Below are 17,888 nucleotides of genomic sequence, written 5' to 3' on the forward strand. Positions count from 1 at the left end.
ACAATGATAGTAATAAGGTAAAATGAAACAATTGTATTGTCTTTCTTTAAATTAGCTTTTACACATTGAAAGAAAACAATTTTGTAACGTGGTCGTGGTCACGGTGACCACGCACGCTGTAAAGCACGCGAAACGTCGGAAAAATTTATAATAATACAAATAGCTTTAATCCGGTAAAAAAATTATTTTCTTTCAATGAAATGATTGTATTAATGTTGCATATAGTAGATCATATTTTATAAACATTTTTTTGAAAAATAATGTCATAAAGAAGTTTCATTTCTTACGTGTGTATTTAGTTTTAATTAATTACGTCTGGGCTGTCTGAAAGGTCAAAACGTCCACAAATCTTCTGTTTTAACAACTTTTTCCTGGTTTTGTGATGTGTAAAAGGTTGTTAATTATTTTAACTGCATTAGAATATATGTATATGTGAACGGTATCAACAAAAAACCTCATAGGTCTGGGTCTCAGATTTGTGTATCTGTTTCGTAATCTTTCGTTTTTCTCATTAGACAAGTAGGTGATCAGACTTCTGTGCCAGATTCACGAGTTGACTTTTTGGGTCCACGGTCTAGGGTTGCCTTACGATGTTTTTTCTTCACCATACGAGCAAGTGTTTAAAGGTGAACATGGAAAGTTCAGTTCACGCCGGGGATGGAGCCTCAGGAATGAGTGTTGCACGTTAAAACCACTACGCTAACACAACTAAAATCATTATATATTTTGACTTAGTTTGCGTTGCATAACGGAGGTCCTAGTTTCGTTACGGTGAAACAGTTAATTGACTATTGAAGACAAACTTTGACTAGCAATAATATGCACAGCGCTGATGCTTAACGAATCTAACAAAGTGTCTTTATATAAAAAAGTATAGCCGCTACAACCATTTGTCGTTTCTTGATAATTTCAAGGCAAGGCAAAATGAGCCCTCTGTTGATACACTCGGTCGATTTTAATATGGTCCAAAGTCGCACGCTCCAGTCACTAGGCCATAGTACTTTATATAATATTAATTAATTAATTATATTTCCTCTTCAAAGCTTTGTTTATTAATGGAAACCGTGTGAAAATTGTTGAATACATTTTAAATTATGCCGTGTGTGGAGCCTTTCACGTGATTTGATGCATATCCTTGTCTCAGTAAGATTTTTATCAATCGTTGCGCAAGCGATTTTAGAAGTTATCGCCCTAGATACTAGGTGTCTTATCACATGCATTTACATGATTGAAACCATGTTTTATGATTGGTGAAAATAACGATATTGTTTAAATAATCATTATGCTAGAGTAACTGTTAAAGTAATAGATTATTTAACTTTATTTAGAATGAACGAGGAGGATTTCTTCGTACTAATTCCTGCTGAGTTCATCATCGGATATTGAGGCAAAATACGAAACTCCAAACGTATCACATCGACGTCCGTCATCCACAACGTTTTTAAGGCCGTTATTTTTGTGTATCGTTACGGGAATTGTGAATATTTCTACTAATATATTGGTAAAACTTGTATGGCACTAAAAGGGCTAAAAAGGCCAAAGTATTGCGAGCCTTCCGCGGTATCACTTAACATCAGGTTAAATCTGAATATTGACCGTTTAACCCCGACAAAAATAATCACGCCTATCACGTATAAATACAGATAGCTAATAATTTTCTTAGATATATTCATGTATTATTATTAAATAAGAGGCTTCACCATAGATTAGTTTATCAAAAACACTTCAAATAATAAGATGCGTTACATAATTAAAACTTTCAATACAATCTAAGATTTCAAACCTTGCTCCTTGTGACAGTTAAAGTGTTTTCGATAGCAGATATTGAATTGTCAAGTAACACTTATAATATAATGAGTGCAGTGCATGGCGCCGTAGATTAGGTATTTATTTTTACTTTATAAAGTCCGAAGCGAAGAATTTTACTATATTTTCTTTAATGGCTATTGGCTCGAGTGCTTATGAACAATTTTGGTAAATTGTCCTGTCGAAATTCGAAACAGTACCTCCGAGTTCTAGGTCTTTTAAGCATATGGATTTAATTCGAAGTCCTAAAAATATGACAATATAGACAGACATTTAAAAATGTTTGTGTTGACACGGAAAACAATTCAAGGTACTAAAGGCAAGAGAGCAATAAACGCAAAAAATATGTAAACCTCAATTTACAGCGAATAGGACTTTTATTTGTGTGTTTTTGCCTTAATTATAAAAAGAAAAATTACTTTATTTGTCTCAAAAAATATGTTAATTTTATTGTTTATTAAACTAATGAGGGTAGAATCTATGTAAGTTGTTGCAATGGGTTAGACCGTTGTAAGTGTGAACTTCGATAAAGATTTTTAAGTCTTGTGGATGCGAAATTTGAATGCGAGATAGGAATTTAGTTCTTATTTAGGTAAGTATGGATACTAATAATTCCTATTTAAATTCAATTTTAATCTTCTAATAATAAATTCGTTTGTATGTAATGGCCTATAGCTTATACAATTATTACTATCCAAATCATTGTTTTTTATTTGATACAGTCGGTCCTGTGGACAGCGCGTTCTTCAGTTTTATAATACATACTTCCAACGGCTATCGTAAGTGCTTCAAAAGCTACATACATTAGGGTAATACAGTTTATGAGGATTTTGTGAGACCCGACACCTGTAATTACAATAAACAATAAGAAAAAGTACCAACAGATCTAGAAACATAGGCCGAGCAAGATCTGTGTAGGTCAGCGGTTTGCTTATAAAAGAATATAATTTTATACATCATCTAGAATACAATCACGGTGCGCGACCCACTTGTATTGTTGTTCGTAACTTGGCTTATAAGTTATATAATGGAACATTAAGTGCTTTAACTTATCGGGTTTAGTTTGAATTTAGCTTCCCAAGGGACAGGAGGTGTCCAATTGTACCTTTATTCGTTTATCAATGAGACATTTGAAGATGATGACGTAAAAAAACCTGCATGTCTTAATCACGAACTTGCCTATCAAGAAAACAGACACAGAACTGTGTGTGACTTCATATAGAGTAGATTTTTATATTATCTTTATACTGTCAAATGATCTTTTAACGAAATAGGGAGTAGTTTTGAAACTACCTAATTTATTTTATTTATTAACTTTGTACTACTTATAAAACATAAATTATGGAGGCAACGGGCGGCCTTATTTCTAAGAAGCTACCTCTTCCAGGAAACGCTAGTAAAGAAAAATAAATACTAAAGTACGAAAAGGAATAAATAAAACTGAAGATAACAATGTAGACTCGACAATTACAAAGCGAAAAAACTAAAAGGCTAATCTGAGGCCATAAATCAATTCTAAGTTCTACTTTACGTACTTACGCTTTAATGTTTCGCGAAATAAAATAATAAATATATATACACAATACAAAAAATACCAAGGAATTTATTGTTTACATTAAGCTGATTAGCGGGTGTAATCGAGAGAGCGTTGTGGCGTCATCGGACAAACAGCGGCGGCGAGCACGTCGAGTTTGTCCTTGACGGGTCACGGGCCCACCGGGCGGGTTCTTTCGCAATCCCTGGAAACCAAGGCCACAGAACGAATTAAACAGTATACGTTGATAAAACGCTGTACCCGCAGCAAGAAGTCGTGCTATATTAACGTAACTCAGTATCTACATAGTGTTGTTACCAATTATTGGTATATTTTTGTTATTTGTAAGTAATTCAAGGTCACTTCTCTAAACGTGTATTTCTTTTATGTATCTTATATTTGTGATGTGTTGTTTCCTTATTGAATACATAAACACGACATTGTGATAATCTAAATAAATGTTTAAGATTTAATTGAAGATTTGCGTATTGATTGAGATGAGCATATTGTAATTTAGTCCAAAATTCTCACCGTAGTTTATAAATACATAATCTATATTCTATCTGTATAAGATTGTTAGGCTGTGCTTGGTGTGGGAAAATTGCGGTGAAGATACCGCTCAGAATATATCAGAGTCTCCTCGATGATCACGGTTCCGTCATCACCTCACTTTGGTGGTACGTAGCGATCTCTCTGTCTCCTAAAATGCTTAGTTTTTTGTTTTGCTTTAATTAAGGGAGAGGAGAGAAGGAGAAGGTTCGCTGGTCTCCTGTTATCTATATACACACTTTGTCATATACTGCTGAAATCCCGCTAGAATGAGAAAGCGATCACGAAGGCCTCTGATGGGGTCGTGTACTATCCGAGTTTGATAAACTCACCCACGGGTCTCTAAGCAGCAGAGTGCCACATCAGGGGTATGTGCGTGGGATAAAAAATATTTTATCTTTACCATATTAAACATTGAAGTCTTTTTTACTTTATCCACCATGACTTTTAACGAATATCTTGCAAAATTTCGAGCCTTATAGGTTCGATTAAATGAACGTGATTATGTCAAGGAACACTGATCTTATTCCTATTTTTACAAGCTTCTTTTTGTCGTGTAGCTATATTGTCCAACTGTAGGTATTAATCTGTTGGCAGTGTTTTTGTTTCGCTTCTTGAAGTCCAACGAAGGAAGTCTTAAGTATTGTTGCCATATGTAATCGGTATTATTTATTAAGAAGCTTCTATTGCTGGAGCACAGAAATGTATGTGTATGTTATGGGTTCTATAACCGTTGATACGCTGTCTATGCCTACAGTAAACTCTTAGTAACCAACGATGAATTTTTACTAACCGATTTAACAACTTATCAATGGTCTGAAATTAATAATTGTTAAATATTCATTGTTATTTTTAGTATAAAATATATGAGGATTCAATATGGGGGATAAGGGATCGTAATTAAGCCGAATATCGTAAATATAGCAGTTTGATTAATGTATAAAAACGTTTTTTTTTCTCTGTTTGTTGTATTGTTTTGGATTTCAGTTTTTTTTTATTAATTGAAGTAACTCTAGGTTATTATTGAAAGTTCGTATTGTAGTGTAACAGGCACCATGATTAATTCCTAAATGTATTATTTTATTTATAATATATTAAGCAATTATAACAATAAAAAAAAATGTTTTATAACTATTTTATATATAAATATTACAATCATGTCCTAGAGTTATTATTTAATTAGTCATAGTGAATATATTAACCTAATTTACTAATTACTAATGTGATTAAAGATTTATCATAAGTCATTAAAAATCATTCGAGATTCTGAATATTATATTAATTATGAACGCAACGATAATATTGAAAATTTACAGAGATGAGAGATGCGTACTAAACTGCTAAACCGATTTTGATGAGTATAGAGGTATATATATATATATATATATATAGTATATATATATATAGTATATATATATATATATATATATATATATACTATATATATACCTAGTAGAGAATAGAGGAGTATATATATATAGAGGAATAACGTTTGAGTTTTTTATCATACCAATTTTGCCTAGTCCCGAATAAATAAATATATTTTTTAAGGTAACACACAAAACGTCCGGCAAAGTTATGGTGCTGAAGATGAACCAGCAGCGTGCGAACAGACCCAATATGCTTCGGGAGGTTCAGCTCATGAACAAACTCAAACATCCTAATATTTTGGGGTAAGTTTATTACATTATTAATAACCAGAATTATAAATTGAATGTCCCATACTGGTGTATTTGTTTTGGTCTATCAAACTAGTTTAGATAGACCAAAAATATTGATTTTAAGTTTTTATATCACGAAATTGTAATTCTACAAATAATGTTCAGTAAAAAAAATTAATTATAATTTATTTGTTATATAAAGTAATATTAAAAAAAATTATCGCGAGATTTATGTAACCTAACTCTAGTTACGTTACACGTTATTGTAGTTAATGATTAGAAGCCCAAACTAAACCAAATCATCGCACGCTTGAAGCCAAAATCAGCCCTTTAGTTTTTCCCACACTCATAAATCTCTATATATATATTATTCTCGTGTCACAATGTTTGTTCTCATACTCCTCCGAAACGGCTCGATCGATGTTTATGATTTTTTTAATGCATATTCAGTAAGTTTGAGAATCTGCTACTATCTATCAAACTCCTAAATGATAAGGGTTGTCCACCCCAAAAACTTTATTTTTATGATATTTTTTTTTGTTCTTAGTTTTTATGCCACAGCATACAATAATACATACAACCCTTAATTGTCACCCTCTACGATAGACCCCTTTTTGTTATTATTTTTTTATGGTTATTTTTATTAAACTAAACAAAAAGTTTCCTGGAAATAATATACATGGTAAAACGACGTCAGCTAGTTGTTATATAACATTTTCGTTTCATAATATCCAATAGGTCGACTAGTGTTATAATGAAGTGTCACTTAGTATTAAGAACCCTTAATAAGACAAGTAAGTCTTTTGTTAGTCTAGTCCCAAACTCCACCCCTTATCTTATGTTAGCTCAAGTTTTAAACAATTAAAGCCAGTTGACACCCAGCTTGATACAAAGAGTTTCATTTAACATTTTTTTGAACATCCGTTGTTCGTCGAACTACTCAACATGCAACCGACACCGAACGTAACTAGCTAACAGCTGTTTTTTTATACTAAATTCAATAACAAACATACCTAAAGGTTAGTGCAGTGTGGCTTCAGCGTGCGACGCTGAGGTCGTAGTTACGATCCCCGGCTGTGCACCAATGGATTTTCTTTGTATGTGCGCATTTAACATTCGCTCGAACGGTGAAGGAAAACATCGTGAGGAAACCGGCTTGCCTTAGACCCAAAAACTCGACGGCGTGCGTCAGGCACAGAAGGCTGATCACCTACTTGCCAAAACAAATTAACAAATCTGAGGTCCAGACCTTAAAAGCTAGTGTAGTGACATTGATTTATATTATTTTTTAGTTTACAGGAAAAATTATATAAAGAATGTTATTTAATACGTTTTAAGATGACTAAAAACATATTTACCTTAAATTAGACCAGTAGATATTTGACCATTGTGTCACTGGTCAAATATCGAAAACATATTTGCTTACTCAACAGTATTTATGGTTATTCGAAGAGCCAATATTTATGTAACTGAATTGCATTCTTTGGGCATTCGTGAGTCTTCAAACTTTATCGGTGAGAGGTCACAGACTTTTTAAGCATATTTTGAAATATGAAATAAGTTTACAAATTCTATCAATATTCTACCTATACAAGGTTGCTTTATTGTAGCCTTGTATAGGATTATTTACCGTTTTTGATATTACGTTCATTCTTACCAAAAAAGTTTTTACTAGTATTGTGTTCTTACATAAATACTTATTTCCAACACACAAGTATATAGTATTTAAAATATTATTTACTTACATAGTAATAATAATTATTATTTTAAATTGATAAATAGACAATTCAAGAAGGAAGTCTTTTAATGCTGGCAACATTTTCTCGCTGTATTGCGATACTTATTCGTTGAGCGAGAAAAGCAGTAGCTGGAGTCAAAACATTAATTAGCGCCTGTGTGCTGTGAACGCCATGGCTCAAGATGTTATGTTTGTTTTATATTTTATTAAGTTAGGATATTATTACATAAAAATAGATGACATTTTAATAATCAGCGTTCAAGAGAGAAAAACAAATTTTGTCGACTGTCAAATCCTTTCACTAAATTCTTTTGAAGTCAGTTAAGTTAATAAATGAGATGTCGTTAAAGATGAGCCGATTTCCTTGTTTGCGTAATTTCGTTACGAAATCTCGAACAATGGATGCACTGTCTCGCATTTCGCATCATTTCCTCGGCTTATCATCGGAAGTAAAAAACAATGCTTTTTACTACTCATTGTTGGGTAACACATTACGTTCGATCAAAAGTTTTGAAAAGTTACTGAAAACATCTCCCCAAAGGCGTGGTTATGTTATATTATTTATATTCATATATTTTTTAATTTATGTATATAAATAATAGATTCTCGATAAATAACGAAGTCTTTATATAAAATCGTGTGAATTTCACATAGATTTGATAAAGATTATTCGTCTTAGTATTTAGTTGACAATATTTTTCATTCACAAGCCAACGTTGTCTCAGTTAAATATTCTTATCATGAAAGTTATGTGTTAAAAATTACAACTATTGTAAGCATATTACTTTCAAAGACGGTAATTAACTAAAAAAGAATTATAAAATTAATAAAAATTATGTTACTCATGGATAATGTATATAATGAAATAATTTTAGGTCCAGTAGTTTTTATTGGTTATGAACATCTTATAGTGCCATCTTCTTGGTTCGTAAAACGTGTCCGAATTTCAGTTATATACATACATACATAAGTTTTATACTCTATATAGTTATATTCATTTTTTTAATTATTCTATATTTACAAAAGCTTGCCAACGTTTGGCGTCTGTCTGTGCAATGGCTTGAATATTTTTTATTGATTTGTAAATATTATGTATTCCATCTGGGTATATCTTTATTATAATAGTTTTGTGGTATATATAATAAATGTGTGTAGGATTTCTAAATAAATATAGGAAAAATTAAGATTTAACATGACAAGCAAACATGACAATCACAAAGGGAAATACCATCGATTCAAGGATAACAAAAACTAATGGAAACTTCTGAACTGAAATCAATTTTCATAGTATAACAGGAGCTATGGATATTCGCTTGTTAATTAGAATTCTCTATATATTCCCTGTATAGACATCCATGATCTGCCGATCTTCATCCTAGGGTAGTCTTAACATATAATATTTGTATACGAACTAAAGCTAGTTAGATATGTGGCGTATTCGTATGCGACTCAAGTCACTTACAGACTCAATTATAGAAATAATCTCGTGATAAATCAATGGTTAATAAGCGTGTTATGTGCCCTTTCAATATACATATACTTCCTAGGAAACACTTTCTATTGCGTGTACGATTCCTATATTTTTATGGTGGTTGCAATTCACTACTTAGATGCCGATCGCACGCGATGCTTAATTGGCATTTGAATCGAGTCAAAACAGTTTTAAGATAACGGGTGTAACTGTAGGTAACTATTAAAAGAATCTTAATTTCAATAAATTTGAAATGGGACAAAAAAGTATATAGTTTTTTTTATAAATCTTTAAAGTTTTGGCTTAGTTGTTTGAACTTGCGTCTAACATTCCTAAGTCAATGACTTTTTGTTATACGTAAAGGAAATGTTCTTGAACATGCGTTAGAACAAAAAAGTTTTATATTAATTATATACGTAAGACAGCAGATTAAAAGATGGAAGAGTTTCAAATCTTCCTTCGGGATTTAAATCTATTTTTTTTTAAAGCATTACACACCAGTTCCCAAGTAAGAAGTTATTAACATCTGACTCTACGTGTAAACAACCTGAATTCGAGCATCGTGCTTATGAATTTTGATGAGGGGAAAGGACTAAGGTTAAAGCATCACTTATGAAATATCTTACGAATTGTTTGTTTTCCGCACCATTGTATCTTGGAAAGCGCTCGCAACTCCGACTAGAATTATTTGTTATCAAGTTACACAAGGAATTCTTTATTCTCCAATGTTTTTATTGGGATTATAAAAACAATATGAATTTTAAATAAAGCATATAAGAATTGCGTGTGTATCACTGTAACATAGTTAAACACGTAACATTCTCGGTTCTCGCTGAAACAAATGTTGAACCCACAAAAAATAAACAATCTTAAGACTGGCTGATATTTAAAATATTCCGCCTTCATTTTCAATATGTATTTCGCCCTGAATTGCAAACATTATAGGTACGGTTAAAATTGCCTTCAATAACGTGAACGTTACAGAATTTGCTTCGTTAATATTTTCGTAACATTCGCTCGTCAGTATCGTTTTGAATGTTTAATAGTATTATAATTTGCTATTCATTACGGCCGGTTCTATGTGCAAACAAAGGGGTACATGTTTTATATGTATTTGATTAGATGTTAAGTTAAATTAGTTTGAATTAATAAATTTGAATGTAGGGTTATTAAATTTACGTACACAGATTTCAAAAGCTAACTAGTATTTTGGGTTCGCACTCAAGATGTCTTTTCTACTTGTCATTGTTTAGCTCGATGTCCAGAAAATTCGGATGATTATTGGAAAATAAATTAAAACACTTAAGTCTTCGGAAGATTCAGGGCCATCTTTCGTCACAGTGTAAAGTTTAACAATCTGAAATCTAAATTCCAGGTTCATGGGTGTATGCGTGCACGAAGGCCAGCTCCACGCACTGACAGAGTTCATGGAGGGCGGTTCATTGGAACAACTTATCCTCAGCAGACCACCTGAGCCTCTGCCGCAACCGTTGCGCGTGTCGCTGGCTGCAGACATGGCTGAGGGCCTGATGTATCTGCATTCGCTTGGCGTCTTCCACAGGGATCTTACTTCTAAGGTACCGATTTACCGCTTCCACTGTCTAAAATGCAGTAGACATCTAATTTAAAGAAATTTGTTATGAAATAGTTTTTAGAATTGTTTTGTTTGTTTGTAAATGTTTTGAATACAGTTTTTTATAGTTACTAAGCTTTGTGCTATATAGGCTGTGTCATTATTTGAGGAAGAAATGTTCACTAACAAGAGATCTAAATACAAATTCAAAATTAAAAATGTTTGTTGTTTTGTATGGCGCGAGTGCCTTATTTAAAAATATAATGTTGTCTCTCTGTAATTGATCGTAATTATAAGAAATACGCATTTAACAAAAATACAAAACATTATGTCACAATCTCGTCATGAGCGCTGTCAAACATAGAGCGTCATACATGAAAATGGTTGACAGCTCTCAAAATTATGTTTAAGTTCGATTGTAGCGTATCTTACAAGATTCCTATAATTTTTCAGAATGTATTATTAAGAAAAAATACCGATGGTGAATACATAGCAGTGGTCGCCGACTTTGGTTTGGCGGCGAAAATACCTCATCCGATGTAAGTAATCCGTAGATTAGACACAAAATTATTAATCTAATAATATATCGCATTCTTACATGGTTAATCTAATTGTAGTAAACCCTTAATTCTTAGATCTTAGTATTTGAGAGATTTTTATAGTACAGGAGGCTCGACTGATACCGCTGCCCATGGACACTAACACTACTAGAAGGCTCGCGAGTGCGGTGCCGGCGTTTTAGGAATTGGTACAATGTTTTCTTGAAATAACCTAAATCGAATTTGGTTCGGAACTACTTCAGTGGGCATCTGGTTTCGTTGCTATATATGTTAAAATGTTTTTGAAATAGGTACGGTTGTTACACTAAGCGCTTAGCTTTTCCTACTCCAAATTTTAGAACCCAAACCCATAGATTCTAGACAATCTCTTTTTGTGAAGAATGGATGAATATGATCGGTGCAGCGCCTTCTTAAGTTTTCGTGTCTCTCCTATAGCATATTTTCATAAATATAGCATAGAATAATCAGATCCTTATTTTAACATATGTGAAATTTAAGAGCAAAAATAAAATTAAAACAAATGAAGGTAGACGCAAAAAATACATTCGTCCAAGACACATTCCACAGTCCACACACATGCACCCTGCACGGGAGTTCTATTTGATGTTATTAAAAATGTTTACCCTACAGTCCGTCCCCTAGGCTATAAACTTAATGAGAGTTTATTGGCCATGAAATATTGTCTTAATTCGAACGGGGTCGGATAAATTTGGTTCCTAACTGTCGAATAAATATTTTTTTTCCTTTAAAAAACATTGGTATTTATGTTATTAGGGGTAACGTGTTATGCCTGTTATAAAGTTTGTGTGCTAAAAGGACCCTTTGTCGCTACTCCTCTCTTCGAAGAGAATCTTATTAAAACCACAGTTAGTATCGGAATATTGGGCATTGACATATCGAAGGACATTCAGTTTCGCGGTCATTTGAAGGGAAAGGCTAAGCCTTCAAGAAGCTCAACAAGGCCAAAATTTACACCACCACTCTTCCTTATCTCCCCTTTGGGCTGGAGCTCGCCAGTACCAGCTCCTTCCACTTGACCGTATTCAACAAAGAGTGGTTGGAATCGCCGACGATCGAGAGGCTTGGTCCCTTGCCGTTGCTTAGAGATGTAGGGTCTCTCTGCTTCTACAGCATCTACAATGAAGAGTGTTCGGACCTGCAGCTGAAATAATAATTGGTCGTCGAGGCTGACATACTTATATAATAGATAAAAGGTTTAGTTAATTTGTAAACTACTAATTTGGTTCAAAATTCAACCGATAGTCAAACTTAGTTTTTTGTTTAATATTAGTTTAAGTAATCAAGAATGAAAACGACCATTATTCCTTTTGACAGTTAGTCTAAAGTACCAATAAGACCTGAACGGAAAATTTCTCAATCTATCAATGATCGCATCTCATTCACCGTTCGCAATTAACGCCTCTCGTCACGTGAATGAGAAAGCTAATCACGCGACGTTGCGTGCGAATGTTGGGTCATTTGTCAAGTTTGGACAATTTATCAAGCTGTATACAGGTCTTTACTTTTGCCATGCGTGAACGATTTGCGGAAGTACGCAAAATCTAAGTTAGATAATAATTATATACACTAGGCCATCGTGTCAAAATTTCTTTGGTTTTAAACCTAAACCTTCTGCATCTGAAACGATATTTTTTCTTCGCTAATCAAACCCAGCATCGCAAGAATATCTTCAGCTTTCAGTCTTTACCCATGCGAGACAATAAAGATTGGAGTATGCCAAAGGGTTGAAAATTAAAAACTGTAATACACTCCAAAAAGTTGCGCAGAAAATAGGCTGCGTTTGTGATGACAGATGTGTCAACATGAGCCTTTTTTTTAAATAAAATACGGGGCAAACGGGCAGGAGGCTCACCTGATGTTAAGTGATACATGGACACTCAATGCCAGAGGGCTCGCGAGTGCGTTGCCGGCCTTTTAAGAATTTGTACGCTCTTTTCTTGAAGGACCCTAAGTCGAATTGGTTCGGAAATACTTCAGTGGGCAGCTGGTTCCACATAGCGGTGGTGCGCGGCAAAAATTGCCTTGAAAAACGCTCAGTCGTGGAACGGCGGACGTCGAGGTGATACGGGTGGAATTTTGTATTCTGCCTCGACGTCCGATGATGAAACTCAGCTGCAGGTATTAATCCGAATAGTTGTTCGGATTAATACTCTCCATGGTAAATGCCAGCTGCCCACTGAAGTATTTCCGAACCAATTAGACTTAGGTCGCACTTGCCTTATATCAATGTTAGTGTCCATTGGCGGTGGTATCATTTAACAAAACTCCTGCCCTTTTATCTCATATTACATCATATTAGAAAAAAATAAAAATAAAAACAAGTGTCATGGTAGATTGTTGTATTACGTATACATTCATACCAAAGAAAACTTAATGAGTAATTTCGGGACCCTCGAAAAATAATAGAAATGCCTCCCTTGCAAAAATAACCCTCGAAAAATGTGAAGTGATGAGGGAATTCGGTTCCCTCGGACACTAGTACTGTATTGACTGGAAGTCACCCCATCGGTCATTTGCTAATTGCCTATTCGTTATCGATCGGAAAATTTTCAGACACCAATTTATGTCCTTGTGGTAAACCTGAACTTAAAAGTGTTATTTATGAGTTGAAAAAAATAACCTACAAAGCTATGTTGATATGAAATTTATTTTAAAATAATAAATAATATAGTTCGTTTATTAGAACCTAAACATAACAATCATATATCTACAATTGTATTAACCTACATAGTAATAACAAAAAAAAAAATTAAACAAATTTGAAAAGTTTAGTCTCTGTGGCTATGTGTGGTATAAATTTCTATATAGTTTGTTTGTTTATTGTTTAGCATTTTTACATAAATCAGTGGCGCTAAAACTGTTTTATATCTGGGCCTCAGATTACTGTGTCTGTTTCATGATCATGATTTGTCAATCAAATAGGCAAGTTGGTGATCGGCCTCCTGTGCGTGATACATGCCTTCGACTTTTTGTCGTATACATACCTCAGGGACTATACGTGATACAAACCTCAGGGATGACTGTCGAACGTTGAAGCCATCTCTACCCAATTCCATGCTTTTCGTTTTTTATGTGACATAAATAAGTGTATATAAATATATATAATTTTTTCATTTCAGTAATGGATATCGTTTACCAAGCGTGGGATCGCCTTGGTGGATGTCCCCCGAATGCCTTCGTGGCAGGTGGTACGACCACCGATCTGATATTTTCTCCTACGGGATTATACTGTGCCAACTTATCGCCAGAGTAAGTATTACAGGTTCCCATATTAAGTGTATACGTACGTAAGTCGTTGTTCTATTGTAAACGCATTTGTCCCTGTTTTTGTCAGTATGATACTTTTACAGAAACACTGTAAAAAATTTGGGCCTAAATTGGATTCAATAAATTTAATTTCAATTAATTGTCACCATAGTCTGTAAAATACGCGAGACTTTGGTATAGTTTACATTTAAATTCAATTTAAACAGATAATAAATGTATAAACTCAGTTTAAACCGGATAATCTGTACTTTTTACATTTTATATAATTTTTAATGACAAGTAGTTTTTTTTAATTTAGTATTAGTTTGCGCAAATGTTTCGCATACATAAATTACATTACGATTTGTCGTGCAATGAACGCGCGATGCTCGAACGCGTCATCTAATTGTCTTAAGTTACATGTTATTATTGCTAATTTGTTTCGCCATTCCTGGTGATACTTTAGCTTTCCATCATTTGTTTCCTTTATTTATGGAACTGTGATGAGATTTCGCGTGATTAATTTTCAAAATTTCAATAAATTCGCACTATAAAAGAGATGAAGTAAATGAATATACATATAAAATATATATGACGCAGTAAAGTAGTTAAATCGTATAGTTAATTAAATCTCTAGACAGTTAATTAAATGTCGATAGTCAATCAAGTCGAAATAAAGCAACGTCGAAAACGTTTAACTATCTGTCTGAGCGAAAGCCAGCGTGTTGATTAACAATGTAAAACAAGACTCCGCCATGATTATTTCATTTGTTATTGGTATTTAGGTGTGATCATGAAGAACTGGGAGCTTGGATATTCCGTGTTTGGTTTATTATTTATGGTTAGGTTAGTCTTGTTGCCTAGGAACGTTTAGGAAACTCGTTAAACGTTTCGTTCACTCACTTGTCTGACGGAACTTTAGCGACTTGATTCAATATCGATTTTTAATTATCTGTCTAGAGATTCAATTAACTCTCTGATTTAACTACTTTACTGCGACATATATACGCTACCTTTTAGATTTCGTGAACAGTTATTTTCCTTAATAGACAGGTAGACGATCATCCTTCAGTATACGATTATTTGTGTAAATATTGCAACGATATTGAAAGAAAATCGTCTTGTATATTAAAATACAATTCTAGAGTTTCGATACTATATATGTACATAGCGGAATTGGAAAAGGCCAGAATCAAAAGATAAAATACTATACGCACTAAATGCCTGTAGAGCAGTGTTGGCCTAGTGGCATCAGCGTGCGACTCTCATCCCTGATGTCGTAGGTTCGATCCCCGGCTGTGCACCAATTTTCTTTCTATGTGCGTATTTAACATCAGCTCAAACGATGAAGGAAAACACCGTGAGGAAACCGGCTTGACTTAGACCCAAAAAAGTCGACAGTGTATGTCATAAGAGACTGTTCACCGACATGCCTATTAGATTGACAAAGGATCATGAAACAGATACAGAAATCTGAGGCCCAGACCTAAAAGGTTTTGGCGCCAATGATTTATTTTAAATGCCTGTAGGTATTGATGAGTCAGGAGACATTAAATTCACTGTAAATGTTGTGTCTGCTCTCGTAATGCTGCCGTCGTGTTGACATACCATCTAATTATAAGAGTAATGGAATATTGTGCATATACTCTTCATCTTTTAGTCGACACCAACTTCGGGGCAATAAATACAGATAAAACAACTTTCTCTGCAGCTGTGATACTTTTGACATTTAACACCTTTTGTCTTCAGTCACCGTGACCACGCGCGTTGAAAAGCACGCGAAACGTCAGAAAAAAATTAAAATTTAGAATTATGTAAATAATTATAAGTTTTTAATAATAATACATAGCTTCAATCCGTTGAAAAAGTGTTTTTCTTAATGTGTAAAAGCTATTTTAACAAAAGACAATACTATGTGCATATCCTGCATACATGGCTTGTGAGAGGCTGCTGTATCAGTCATCCTAAGTAAACTTATTATTTTTTACAGGTGGACGCAGATCCGGACGTACTGCCTCGTACGGATAACTTCGGTCTGAACTACATGGCGTTCGTGGAACTCTGTGACGAGCACACCGTGCCAGATTTCCTACGATTGGCCTTCAACTGCTGCATTGTAAGTGATTATGATTGTGAATTATATATTTGATTTGGATAAATCTTGAGTACGTTTGTTTTCACGAGAACCGGCTCTCTAAGATGACAGTTGACGTTTGTTATATATGACAGGTGTCTAATCTAATTTGACATTTAAGTATCTACAGAAATATGATTTCATAACGTGACACAGATAATAAAATTACTTTTAGATTGAACGCTACTTTTATGTAAAGATATTTATTATACCATTTATAATTGTTGTAAAGTCTGTAGAATTTTGGAAACATGTTTATAAAATTTGGTAAAATGTAAAAATGTTTCAGTACGAGCCTAAGGCGCGACCGCTATTCCCAGAGATAGTGAGCAAGTTGGCCGAGATCAAGGAAGGCCTAGATGACGCGGCATGGGGCTGCCACGCCTCCACTAACACTTATGACAGGTATTAAACTTACTTAAAAAAAATATGATCCACTACGGCTCTTTTTGTTGTAACAGACATTGAAAGAAAACAATTTTTTTACCGGATTAAAGCTATTTGTATTATTTTAAACTTATAATTATTTGCATAGCTTCTAAAGTTTGGCTTTTAAATTCTTTTGTTTCTAAAAAAGTACTTGAGAAAGAAAAAGGATTTTTCCCAATATTGGTACGCGAAGCCATTGAAATAAAAAAACACCCCAATCTATAGAGAAGACGGCCTTAAATTATCAAACACCTGGGATCCAGTAATATCCAAATTAAAACCCCAAGACAAACAATCCGCGAAAATAGAGGACACCGTGAGTCATTTCTGCAAAACCCGTCATCCTTTAGTCGATACCAACTCCTGGGAAATAAATACAGATAACACAACTTTCTCTGCAGCTGTGATACTTTTGACATTCAACACCTTTTGTCTTCAGTCACCGTGACCACGCACGCTGTAAAGCACGCGAAACGTCAGAAAATTTTAAATTTAAAATTATGTAAATTATTATAATACAAATAGCTTTAATCCGGTAAAAAAATGTTTTCTTTCAATATGTAAAAGCTATGTTAACCAAAAACAATACTATAGACAATTATAATCAATAATCGGATTTTTAATTCGGCTACCAGCAACTTATAATGTTATTAGTTACGATTATTAAACCGTATCAATTATAAACGAAAATAATTCAAAATGCTTGAAGCAAGAGATTCGTTGTCACTCTGCCTACCACTTCGGGAAAATGGCGTGATAATAGCAATAAATAAAAAATTATAACGATAATTTAATAAATTTCCATTAAAACTAAGTTCTACCCACCTATATATTAATTAATTTGGTAAAAATATTAAGAATATGCTGATATTTGATATTTGAATTGCAGTGAGGAGGCGGACACGTCCTGCGGTCGTTCGTACTCGTGGTGGGCGTGGCGTCGGCCGTTACGGATGCGTTCGGAGACAGGCACGCACCCACACAGAGATACACGTTAGTATAATCTTGCTTATAATATAAGGGAAAAAATAAGCTTAGCCTTTGACGTTGGTGAAATAATTCTTTGTGGTTGATAGGAAAGACCCTGTTGCCGTAAATAATATGTGTAAAAAAACAGATGCAAAAAATATTTGTGTTTTTTAATGTATTGTGACTGTAGCATCTGT

At 33.8% G+C, this 17,888-nt stretch overlaps 1 protein-coding gene across 1 annotated transcript in view; it reads left to right on the forward strand.

The window, feature by feature from the left end:
• Positions 1-17,888, forward strand: part of LOC123711726 — a 106,457-nt gene that overhangs the window by 82,708 nt on the left and 5,861 nt on the right. Inside the window, exons 2-8 of the mRNA XM_045664449.1 lie at positions 5,441-5,562; positions 10,135-10,336; positions 10,786-10,871; positions 14,033-14,162; positions 16,150-16,275; positions 16,583-16,698; positions 17,612-17,715. Of these exons, the coding sequence (XP_045520405.1) occupies positions 5,441-5,562; positions 10,135-10,336; positions 10,786-10,871; positions 14,033-14,162; positions 16,150-16,275; positions 16,583-16,698; positions 17,612-17,715 (886 nt within the window). The remainder of the gene's footprint in view (positions 1-5,440; positions 5,563-10,134; positions 10,337-10,785; positions 10,872-14,032; positions 14,163-16,149; positions 16,276-16,582; positions 16,699-17,611; positions 17,716-17,888) is intronic.

This window comes from Pieris brassicae, chromosome 7, assembly GCF_905147105.1.
Source record: "Pieris brassicae chromosome 7, ilPieBrab1.1, whole genome shotgun sequence".
In the NCBI taxonomy this organism is placed as follows: Eukaryota; Metazoa; Arthropoda; class Insecta; order Lepidoptera; family Pieridae; genus Pieris; species Pieris brassicae.